General features: G+C 46.9%; 1 protein-coding gene across 1 annotated transcript; it reads right to left on the bottom strand.

Annotated features, from left to right (window-relative positions):
- Positions 1-6,229: 6,229 nt before the first annotated feature.
- Positions 6,230-10,032, bottom strand: LOC119377428 (arylsulfatase J). The gene is made up of 3 exons (XM_037646900.2): positions 9,704-10,032; positions 8,418-8,875; positions 6,230-6,904 (listed from the first exon to the last, which is right to left on the bottom strand). Exons 1-3 carry the CDS (start codon positions 9,993-9,995, stop codon positions 6,764-6,766), a joined length of 891 nt encoding a protein of 296 aa, XP_037502828.1. The 5' UTR covers positions 9,996-10,032; the 3' UTR covers positions 6,230-6,763.
- Between the last annotated feature and the right edge of the window lie 2,732 nt (positions 10,033-12,764).

Here is a 12,764-nt window from a genome sequence, read left to right as displayed (position 1 = left end):
CGAGGAGAGCCCCAGAAAGCTGCGGACTTCTTGTGTGGAACGTGGAACCGGGAATTCGCTGACAGCGCGGACTTTGTCGGGGTCGGGTTGGACACCAGCAGCGTCAACAAGGTGGCCAAGTAGTTTAATTTGACGGCGTCCAAAGGTGCACTTTGACGCATTAAGATGGAGGCCAGCACAGCGAAGAACGTCAAGAATGGCCGACAGACGTGGAAGGTGGCTTTCAAAGGTGGGCGAGAAAACAATGACATCGTCCAGATAGCAAAGGCAGGTCGACCATTTAAAACCGCGTAGGAGAGAGTCTATCATGCGTTCAAAAGTTGCAGGAGCATTGCACAACCCAAAAGGCATAACCCCCCCTTAAATTGGTGAAGACCGTCGGGTGTGATGAACGCTGTCTTCTCGCGGTCGCGGTCATCGACAGAAATCTGCCAGTATCCAGATCGAAGGTCAATTGATGAGAAATACTTGGCAACATGGAGGCAGTCGAGCGCATCATCAATTCTTGGTAGAGGATAGACGTCCTTCTTAGTGATTCGATTGAGATGGCGATAGTGATTCGCGGCCGTTTCGATAGCTTGATATACACCAAAACTAGTATTGCGCGATGAGACTGTATGATGAACATTAGGGACAGGTGGTAACATGAAAAACCATAATATTCATGCCATGTATGGCATGATTTACATGCTCTACTCATGGTGCACTCGCGGCCAATTCGCTCCTTTGATATACACCAAAATTGGTATTGCGCGATGTGACTGTATGACGAACATAAATGAGAGGTCTTAACATGCGAATCATGTTATGCATGTCATTTACGGTATGATTTACATGCCACTGTCATGGTGCGCTTCCGGCCGTTTTGTTAACGTGATATATACCAAAATTGGTAAGGCATGACACGAGCGCGTGATGAACATAAACGACAGGTCATGCATTTATATACCAGAATATGCGTTTCATTGGCATGGTTTACACTAGATTGTGCATGCATGCGTGCATGGCAAACATGCGATATATGGTGGACTAGATGCCATGGCATGAATGATTTCATTTGGCTCAAAGACAAACAAGGCCATGTATGCAGCTCCTTGCTGGTTGCTTCGCATTACATCGATTCCCACAGTGCGTGGGATCTGCCGAATTTCTCTCTCTCTCTCTCTCTACTTCATTTTCTTTTTCTTTTTCCCTTTCAAGAAGGGTACAAGAACAGTACTACAAAGGCACCTCATGGACCGTAGAATATTCTTTGAAAAGTGGCGGGAAAGCCTTCCATATCGGCATTCACACCGTGAAAAAGAGTTTCATTTTTCGCGCTCCAAGGAGTATCGCTCTGACAGTTTGCTTTCCTCCCGGGGGATGGCGCTCCTTTCCAACGTGGCTTAAAGTTGCTGTATACAGCATATGCTACCTAAAGCTAGCATATACATTAGCTCTAACATGGCTATGTGATTCGGCTCTAGGAAGTATGATTAGCAAAATCTAGCGATACAACAAATTATAACAATGTTTGTTAATCTTGCCTAGATACCTCCCTGTTAATGACTGCACTCGCTACTCAGAAATATGTGATATAAAGAAAATCGGTAACGAAGAAGCGGGACGAATAAAAGGCGTTGTTGGTGAAGGCGCAGTTATTTATTTTTTTTGTCACGTGGGAACCACTACAATTGCCAGCAGTTTAACATTTACAAAATTTTTACACAAGTAATATTCAAAACTTCAAACAGGAAAAGAAAGAAAGATTCCACCCTCAGAACTTATGGCGTGTTTATGACATCAGGTTTCTCGAGTGCAAGGGCGTAGGCAGAAATTTGTTTCGGGGGGGGGGGGGGCACCTCCTGGATCTGAAGTGGGGGTCGGGCAGGCAATCGTGATCGAGTATCATTTTGAGCTCTGTATGCCACGGCGAAAAAAAATTTGGGGGGGGGGGGGGAGCACGGGCCCGGTGTGCCCCCTCCCCCCCTAGCTACGCCGCTGCTCGAGTGCAATATCGAATGCCACGTCACTTAAATACTTAGAAACATACCTCCTATAGCATATGCGCTTACGAAAGGAAACCTGGCCAGTTTTGATATCACTACACACACACTTTTGATCTTAAGTGACTAGGGGCGCCCCCCCCCCCCCCCAGCCACCTAAGAAGAGGGGGGCGCAAAGTCTGCCCCATACATTGACTTAATAGGGAGGGAGACGCCGCGATGAGCCTACGCCCCCCTCCCCCCCGCCAGATGAAGAATCCTGCACCCGCCTATGGTCTACGATCTAACATGAGTGGTGACATTTCGTCGGACCATAAGTTACCCTTTGAACGCCAGTGTAGTCGACGTGCCTGGTAAGTCCATGATGTGCACACAACTACAAAAACACGTCGATCACAAAAACACATCGATCCACGTCGTAACGCTTGACTAAAAGCCAGAAAATGCACCATATGATTACATGCTTCGTATGAAACCGATTCCCATAATGCGTGGGATCTGCCGAATTTTAAGTGCGTAGCCCTGTAGGGGCCCGGCTTGACGTTCATCCACTGTCGCATGTCGCATGATCACGCAGTGGTCAATACAGTCCTAAACAAGGCTAACAATGCTCAAAACAGGTGCAAAATATACTAATAAGGTCTAAATATTAGCTACAAAAATAACCTAGAATTATTAGCAATATTTTACCTACAATCACGAAAAACGCTCTGAAATATACGGCTGATACCCGCGCCGCGCAAGAGAGGGCGTCACCACCTTGGCAAGCGCGCGATTGCCGAGGAAATCGCTGGGTTGCCCGTGCTACGCACTTCCTCAAGTTTCGCGGTAGTGGAGCTGCATTAAGCGCAGGATTTAGAACTACACAAGACCTATACAAGAACGACGACGATGATGATGATGATGATGTTCCTCTAACATGGGCTCATACCCACTCTGGGGGATTGGCCAAGAATTGTAGATATGAAGATTGAAAACTACTAAGTTAACACAAAAGACAAGCACACATAAAAAGAACTAATGCAATAATTATTTCTACATTCAGCCCAGACTTCTCATCCTAACTAGAAATTAGAATAATGAAATTACTGTGGTATCGAACGTCTTCTTTTTTATTGATTTTTTTCTTATTGATTCATTGCTATTATCGGAACAGGCTTGTATTTAAGAACTTAAAAACACATTCGTTTTGTTTCCTGAAGGAAAGCAATTACAGCATCAAAAACATTCCTGTGGCTGACGCCCAAATCCGAAGCACCGAAAGTGAGCATAGCGTCTATTGTTAAACTTATCCCCAGCTTAGCACAATGAGTTTCAAGAAGTCTTTTTCTTTGTAATATATAGCGGCGACACGATAAAAAATAATGCTCTATCGATTCGATTTCTGAACAAAAGTGACAGAGGGGAGATATCACCAGACCAGCCCTGTGTGCATATAGATTCAACGGGGGCACTCGGCATCGTAATCTAGTTAATAATACTTCTAATTGTCTAGTTTGACACCACTGGATTTTCCATGTAAATTTTAAATGTCTAAATTCTGTCCATGAAGTTATTGATTCTATGGCGTCTGCTCGAAGGGAAAATTTCCTATACCTAATCGCAGTTATGCTGGCTACTACAGGGAGGACCGAAATTATTGGACTGTTCAATGCCGCTCTCGCTAGTGTGTCGGCCATTTCATTTATTTCTAATCCACAATGGCCAGGTACCCATAATAATTTCAAAATTTTCAACTGTGGAGGAACTAGCGTAAGGAGCGTTTTTAAGGCAATTGATTTTGATGACATTGTTAGAGATGTACATACTGACAGGGAATCTGTTATTATGATTGCGCAATGGTCGTTCGACGTTAGCGCAGTTTCTTTTTTCAATATATTGCCACGCGCGCTTCTTTTGTTATTTTTATGTAACTAGTCCGTTGCACGCGTAGCCGCGGCCTTGCGCAAGCCGCGCCTTTCAGATTATTTTAGAATCTTATCATAGGCTTGAGCGCGCAAGCGCGAACAGTTGAGTTTATTCTGGAACTAACGCGACCACCAGCGATATATAAGGCTCGAATGTTTGATACCGCGTGTATAAATGCCGGCGTGCCTTCCTGCGGATCAGTTTATCGACGGCCGACGCTCTATTCGACGCTATCAGCGTAGAGCGTGTATTGCTGTAGTTTGACTTTTCGTTTCCCGGGCACAGGCTCAGCCAAACAAAAATTTTCGTCTTGAAGCTGCAGACTGCTACCTTCTTCAACGTCACGACCACATGACAATATTGTGAGCGCAGCAAAGCAGTGGCTCTTCTTTGTCATCTCTACGTATCATCATTTGTGCAACTTCCTCGTCGGTATATATAATCATCATTGTAGAGCAGCTCGAGCTAGACTCGAATAAAGCGGTTCCTCATAAGTGGTGGATATATGCACACTATCTTCATGGTGTCCTTCGTCCTCGTTCCTCTGATAAGTAAAGGATTAGTTTGCACTCTACAGAAGTGTAGAGTTGATGAAGTCACGAATTAGAAGCCGTCTAAAATTGCGGCAGAAGAAGCTGGTCGCGCCGGGAGTCCGTAAATTCTGATGTGCGGTTTTGTTTACCGTGCCACCAAAAAAAAAAAAAAAAACGTCCGCATTCGGCGACGCGATTCGCTGCTCTTAACACTTACCGTGAACCAGAACCAGCGATTCCATAAGTTTTATTAATGAAGGCGAAAGCCTTAGCTTTCTCATAAAACCGCGAAAATTGACCGTCGGCGTCCCGCGGCGTCGAGCACAGCACGAGTGATGCGAAAAGTCACCATCAGGCTATCACGTCACCATATAAAGTCGTCACAAATCGCAAAACTTTTGTGACGTCATCATGACGTCACGAATTCTGGCGTGGCGTCACGTGATGCCGTCATTACATGACAACGTAGCTTGGTCGAAGGTGGGCCAATCGTGGCGGTAGTGCGAAACCAGGTGAGGTGCCTCCGATCTTGGAGGCAGTGCGAAACCACTTTAAGTGCACAATGCTTTTGGTATAGGTGGCGGGGCAGGATCAATACATCTAAAGTCCCTGGATATTTTTGGGAAAGTACCGTCTTTCTTTTAACCGAGCCGCCACGCCGAGCACCCTCCTCTCCCGCCTTCCACCTCACCGCTTCACGGGCCGTCGCCCGGCAAACGCGCGCGAACCTCTTTCTTTTTTTTTACGTTTTCATTTTTCGCCGAACCCGACTTTGCGGTCACCAACGTTGCGCGCGTTATCAGCGTGACATAGCATTCTTGATAGGAAAGTGGCGCGAGCCGGGTTATAGGGCCGGCGCCCGCACAGTGGCCGTTTGGGAGAGGATATAGATAAGGTTTGGACACTTGGGAGAGGAGGGTTGGACACTTTGGAGAGGATATGGAGGAGAGTGTCGCTACTTTCTATTATTAAGGGACTTTAAATACATCGACTTAGAAGAAAAAGAAGATGGCTTTCGCCTTCGAGTCGTGTTAGGTGAAGGCACAAGGGACCCTGTGGGTTTTTTTTTTTGTTTTTTTTAGTCTTTTTTATGTTCGGAAAACCGGAAGTGCCTGGAAGAGAAACAAGAGTGTCAGTCGTTGCTCGTGCCAGTAAAACAAAATGACAAACAAGCTTGGCTGGCTTTGTGGGCACGTCGCCTTTTATTTCGCATTGCGATTTGATTTGCTTTCTACATATAACAGAACGTATGAGTACACATTTGAGCAAGGTGATGAGATCCGTGTGGTTTTCGCGGGACATAAGTGATATTCCAATGTTGCGTTTTATTTCGAAATATAGTTGCATAAAAACATCACCGTCGAGCGGCCGTTCATTCTTTTGTTGCTGTAATTCTAAGAATCGCTGCCTCGCGGTGCTCAGCTCTGCGTATTAAACGTAAGCGGTTACGAAGTTGTTTGCCTCCTTTTCGAGTAGCTTGTCGTGCACTCTGTCTATCGTTAACGTCTGGTCTTGCAGACATCTACATCTATGAAAAGATAAAAAATATAGAAACCTAGAAAAATGGGTCGATTGGTGTCCCGTCGTGTTTTTTGCGCATTTTTTCTTGCATATAGGATGATTTTGATGAAATTTAGTGCAAGGACTATTTTTATAGAGAAACTATTTTTCTTCTGGAGGTTTGCAAGTCTGCCTGCGTATGAATGAGTATGTTTTGTTGCATAAGCGGAACGCAGTCTCTAAAAAATTATTTTTTTTTTGTAAGTTAGCCTGTTTTGGGGCGCCGTAAATGAGTAGGGCTTTTTTTTTGTTTCTTTCAGAATGTTTAAGGATTCAGAATGTTAACTGTCAAAACGTTTAGGATTTACTAATCTAATTTCTAATCTCCGCAGCTAATTTATAAACACGTATGCATAATTTAACTATCTTCAGTTACGTAGAGCGTTTCAGTTGCCGAGCAATTTCAGAGCGCTCTCTTGAGCATATATTATCAAGTGATAGCTCCCAAGTTTTTTCTTTTTTCTTTCATCGACTAAGCTCGTGTTAACAAGCTTCGTATGACAACCCAGGCCTGTAGAGTACGATCTCAGACAGAGCCACTGGAACACTTTGTTTTGTAAGAAAAAAAAAAAAACAAAAAAAGGGGGCGAGGGATGTTGGTCGCCGGCGAGCAGCCTGCTGTTCACCTCGGATACCTTCGCGGAAAGCACAACCGGTGGCTTCACGTGAAAACACACAGAAATAGAACATAATGAAGATGTAAACGGGATAACAAACAGAAGCAATAACAACGTTTTTGTACATGGCCTCAGAAGACCGATTGGCCCAACATTCTCGCTACTCCGATGACGTTCTCCTCCAGGTTGTCCATATGCCGCCGTGTTTTTCCGGGTAAGATCGCGGATCTTCGGGCTCGTTCCGGTTCGGAATCATGTTTTCCTCGAAGCTCTGTAGCATGCGAAGCATGGTGCCCATGGTCTGTTAAAAAAAATAGAGTGGAGTGAGAGATAAGCAGCACTTGATTAAATCCGGTGGAACCATTCAGCTGCAAACGCATCACCGGGCACATTGAACAACTTAGTACCTGCTGGAACAAATGTTTATAAGTTGGTGTGTACAGCCCCGTCCACGTCTGTGTAGAGCACGCGAGCAGCAGGCCTCACTCCGGGGGGTGACACCTTGCGGTGGTTGCGGGGTCTCACGTGGCTTGCCCAGGAGCGTGGTCTAATAGACATGCAGACCTGCTATGCACGAGTGAGAACGTTGAATAGTGCCCTTGTTTAGCCAAATTTGCACTCGCCCTCGGGGCACCTGCAGCATCTCGATGCCAAAGAATGACGGGTTTGGGCTGATAACACGCGCCCGACTCCTTCAGAACCAACGATGCGCGCATCGTAGCTGTTGCGAGATACGCGATCACACGAAAAAGTGATAACCTCGCGTAATGCGCACAGCCGGCAAAACAAAGGCGCCGTCACGAACATAACTTTTGGTTTAAAGACATGAGCGCAGATCTGCATGTCTATTAGGCCGCGCATGCTCCTAGGCACAACACGTGAGAGCCCGCAACTGCCGCAAGGCGCCGCCCCGCAGAGCGGAGCCGGCTGCTCGCGCGCTCTACAGAGACGTGAACGCGGCTGTATACATTTGAAGCGCAGAAAGTGTCCTTGAAGCGTTTGTGCTGCATCACGTGCGTAGTGTGCTCGTTGCAAATTGGAACGAACCACATGAAATCGATGGTTCGACGACGAATCTTCTGGTCGGGAAGAGGCATGATGAGAAAAGGAAGACAAGACACGTTGACCAAAATGAAAAGATTTAAAAACAGTGAGACTTTTAAGTAAACAAGTCTTCTGTACGTAAGCCTAAACACTTTACTCTTTTTTAACTTTTTCGCCTTGGTCGGCGTTTCTTTTTTTCCTTTTCTCATCATGGAACGTACCACAGCGAGCGTCAGACTTTATACGAACATTGGGTACAAATCTATAGTGCCTAGACTTTAACTAATGCAGAGTGAAAGCGCCAAACATCGAGTGAATTGAAAGGAAGAAACGCACGCAGCACGCCACGTGTTCCCTTGTCAAGACCAGCAGAATAAGTTAAGCAGGAAAGAAGGAACCAGAGAAAAATAAATAGCCGAGCAATCGACAAAGACTGAGGCGTAACACAGCCGTGAGGTACAGTACTTCATCAGTTCAGAGGTTAACAAAGAAGCACTGCTGTTTATATGAGTACGCACTAAGGGGAGTGAGAAGGAGTGGGAGAAGCAAGAAAATGCTAGGAGGTTACCGTGTCGCACGTCTTGTTTGTTAACCTGCACTGGAAGAGTCGGAGAAAGGGTACAAGCAGAGATAGAAGGGTGGGATTTTTTGTTACAGTTTAGCAGCGTGCACTGCTTCGCTGCATAGTACATATTGTTTCGTTCTAGAAGATACTCCACAAGATTAATTATTTATGCGACTTCAAAAGGATGAAGAGTGTGCGCACTCACCCTTCTTCTAATGTTGGCGAGGTTGAACATCTCGCACGGATCTATCTCGAGGTCGAACAGGTAGGGCGGCTGTTGCGATACGAAGTTACTGGGGCGCTTTCCGAGCACGCCACAATCCACCTTGGCGTCCCTCCTCCAGTTGTATCTCAGGGGAAGCCGGTTGGTGTTGTAGAACATGCGCAGCGCTTTGGCCGCTTGCGAGTTTTCCATGAGCCAGTTGAGCTCTTCATCCGCCGGCGACGTAGACCTGGGCTGGCCGGCCGTCTTGAGGTGCACGTCGGACGAACCTCGGAAGGGTGCGTCGTACACGATCTTGTGCTTTCCGTAACGCAGGGCGCCCGCGCCCGTCACCGGGTCGATGTTGATTAGGACTTCCTTGCGCGGCGACCGCCAGCCGCGAGACAGGGCCTCCCACATGTTGTAGCCGTCCACGTAGCCCAAGTTCGAAGCATTGCCCCCTGTGCGAAACAAACAAAAACATTTCTTGGCATGTAGCTACTGTAAAACTGTGGGTGAGGGCTGTTTGGGTGGTGCCCGAGAGACATGCTTCGCGATAGTGACCTTACGTGACCATCGAACTTGTTTTAGTACTGGTTTCACTCACAGATTTAGGCATGTGTGTCACAATATGTTTTTCTTGAACTTTCAGTGGTTGCCCCTCATACTTGTGCCGAGGGAGTGAAGTTATGGATTATCGCCTATTATTTCCTGATTTCGTATGCGTAATTTGTATTCGCGGGCAAATCGGTCTATCTGTGTATATACGCAGGTAGTGGACGTTTCTGCAGCGTAATGTGAGCGGCAGTGGAACGTTGCTCTTTTACTTTTCTTGGCGAATTCATATGCAGGAAAAGACCACTTTGTAATCTGTTAAGGCGCATTCACGCCTGCGACTTGCCCCGGCCACGCGAACATTTGCGACTGGCGCCTAAACAGTAACTCAGGGCGACCGATGTTCACACCTGCGTGCGACCTATACCCTCACCACACATAATTCGCGTTTTCTCGCCTATGGCTCGCATTGCCATTGCCCCGTAAAATAAGCTGACGCCCTGTTCCTGCGCATCTGGTTGGTTCAGAGGTTTGCGACTGGCAGTCGCGCCACTGAAAAAATCGAGCAGCGAGCGACTGAGCCAAGACAGTCACTTGGCGACCAGAGCAGCCATTTGTGACCGCTTGCGTCCGGCCGCTTTGCGACTAACTTGGTCGCGCGAGCAGTGCTAGTCGCAGGTGTGAACGAGCCTTTAAAGTGGCCGCTGGTGGATGAATTCCTACCGTATACTTACCTGCAGCGAAGTAAAGAGTGGGCAGCCAGTCGGTGATGTGCATGAGTTGCCTGGACACCCGACGCCGCTTCTGCAGGAGGGGGCTCCAGATGAACGCTGGCACGCGGACTCCTCCCTCCCAGAGCGACATCTTGGTGCCACGCAGGGGCCAGTTGAATCCGCTGTTTGAGTGGGTGCCGTACGGCAGTGCCCCGTTGTCGCTACTGAACACAATTATTGAGTTCTCCAGCATACCGGCAGTCTGTAGAGCTTCAGTGAGCCTTCCAATGGACTCATCCAGGTTGTCAACCATGGCTGCGGGTGAGATAGATCAATGCCGTTAAACAAAAAAACAATGCACAACTATGCTTAAAGGAGTGGTGACACAAAAATTCGGACACAATTTGACTGTTGAATCACACTAATGGGTGCATATAGGTGCGATCTGTACAATATCAGCCACAAATACAGCCTAAAAGGTATTTTAATTGAGTTTTGAAGTTCGTGAAAGTGCCGGATCAGAAATAGAATAGCAAAAGACGATGAGGTCATCGAGTGGATACCACGTACGTCACGAGTTCTGGCCGGGTTACCGGAGGCGTGTACGAGACAGACAACGCTGGTAGCGACACCTGATGACGCATATCCTTACCAGAGGTCTACAATATAACATCGCAGCGACTTACCCGCTTACTGATTTTGTAGCCGCTTACTGATTCTTACTTACTGCAGTGAGATAATTAGCAACTCAAAGTATTCTCATTGCTTTTTTTCCCGACAAGAACTACAACGCGACGGAAAAAATATAAAAAAACATGGTTGATCCATCCGTCATATGAATCGGAATAACACGAAAGTAAAGCGTGCCCTTGCAGAAGTAACTGAATGTTTACTGTACATTAATATAAGAGGGTTGGCACAATGTATATTGATGTCTGGCAGCTATAGTACCGTTTAACGTGTATGCACCCACTTTGATGATTGATGGTACATCGCCATCCCGATGACTAACGTCCACGTTAAATGATTAAACAAATTCTTGTGGTAGCTGTAGTAGTCAACTGTGAAAGCGTAATCAAAGAACGAGGTGTGATAGCCAGAAGAGCGTCGCATATTGCACGCAGAACTTGGTCGCCATCCCGTGGCATGTTAAAATGGGATTGAACACTACGGCCCATAGAGTTTCTTACAATAATACCTAGAGGGGAATCTGGCGCTAGTGTCTACGCGGTCTCCTTGAGACGCGCTTCAACCACCATGGGAAGGATGGGAAGTACAGGCTTCGGATTTGCTTCGGATGGATTAGGTTCTTGAGATTCGCAACGCGTGTTTGCCGAGTGTAAAACAAAGGGGTATGAAGTTAATTCCAATTAAAACTTGCTTCATTCTTTTGTATGTAAAACTTATTGCAAAAAGTTTGCGTGACCGTGAGATGGAACTGAAACCTGGACAAATTCAACCACCAGGGTATGCATTGCTCTGCAATTGTGTTCCAGATTTGGCATCACAAATTAATGAATTATTTTTTTACAACACTTCAAACAAACGCGCTTCTCTTACCCTCGAAAGTACGCATTATCTATTTATGAAAATAACAGTACCGTATTTAGTGTAAAACACTTAACGTATCATCTGCTGCGACGCAAGATGCGTCTGTCCAGGTGGTCAGCCCCAAACGCATTCCTCGTTTTGTTTTGAGGTCGAGTCAGAGGAGCGCGACGGTGCGTCTACTTAGCTTCGCCGTCGTTTTGCAGTCGATTTGAAAGAGTTTTGAAAAGTAGCGCTTATAGCAAAACGTGAACTCTATGCGGTTTCGTGCACTGGCATGGGACGCTACATCTATGCGCAGCGGTGAGTGCACGACGTTTCACTAAAACTGCCAAATACAAGCTGTAAAGCTGCAACGTCGCAGCAGACTAAGAAACCTAGCGGTCTTCAGCCTCTCTGAACAACAAAGGCACTGCTTGAGTGCTTTTTAACGCACCCCACTGCCCACGCCACGCTAAAAACGAAACTGAAACTGTAGTAAAAGTTCCGTAGACAGTTCGCTAGCTAATGAAATCCAATCCGAAGCCTGTACTTCCCATCATTCCCATGGTGGTTGAACGATCGCAGCGCCAGTTTCCTCTCTAGGGTATTGTATGAAACTCTATGCTACGGCCGGACTAGAGAGAAACGCAAAGCGCGTCGTGCCGCCCCGGTAGCCCGGCCGCGACTTTTCGCAGAGCGAGCGTGTGAGCGAGGAACGCGGTGTTACAGCCAGGTGTGGCAGGCGCGCGTCGCAGAACTATTTGTGGTTTGGATTAGCGTGATGCAATGAGCGAGGCCGACTCTTTTACGACGCTAGGAGCAATGTCGCCACCTCGCGGTGTGCTAAGGCAATGACACAATTGAAGTTCTATTGAAAACGCGCTGAATGCGACAGACGTGTAAACGCGTTGCAGGTGCTAATCGCGGAGGCCATATAATAATGACGAATAACTTTACCTTACCGCTCCCAGAGGGCAACACCACCCTGCCGACCGGAAGAGTGGTAGATATAAAAGGCGCGTTTGTAAAGCCTCTAGAATCTGTGACCGTGGCGCAGTGGATGGCGTGCCCGGAAGTTATTGTTGCGGACCGAGCGGTCGTGGGTTCGATGCTCGGAGATGGTACCTTTTTTTCTTTGCCATCTGATCGTGTACCTTTTTTCGACGTCATTTCCGTGACGGAAATACGTCACTGAAGTCTTGGTGGACCCCGGCATAAAACACTTTCGTGTTAAAAAATTATTGTAGTTGGACAAAACGCCACAAGATGTCGCTACGGGCTCCGCAGTTGCTGCTACTGCTGCAGTCGTCAACAGTCCGATATAACCAGGTACCCGCAAACGTTAGGAAGTCTACAGACGAACTAAAGCTCTCTGCTGCCGGGATCATATTGCGTAGTGGACAGATAACTACTTCGACCCTCCGATGTGCGTACGTGGGATTGGTATGCCTTGAGAACGCGGCGTTGCCCGATATAAATACGAGTCAGTAAAGCGTACATCACGTCATTTGCATGTTACGCATAAACACTGTTACAGAGCGCCAATGTTGTG

This window comes from Rhipicephalus sanguineus, unplaced genomic scaffold (genome assembly GCF_013339695.2).
Source record: "Rhipicephalus sanguineus isolate Rsan-2018 unplaced genomic scaffold, BIME_Rsan_1.4 Seq46, whole genome shotgun sequence".
Lineage (NCBI taxonomy): Eukaryota > Metazoa > Arthropoda > Arachnida > Ixodida > Ixodidae > Rhipicephalus > Rhipicephalus sanguineus.
The sequence above is the reverse complement of the archived record's forward strand: the minus strand, read 5'-3'. Positions and strand labels throughout refer to the sequence as shown.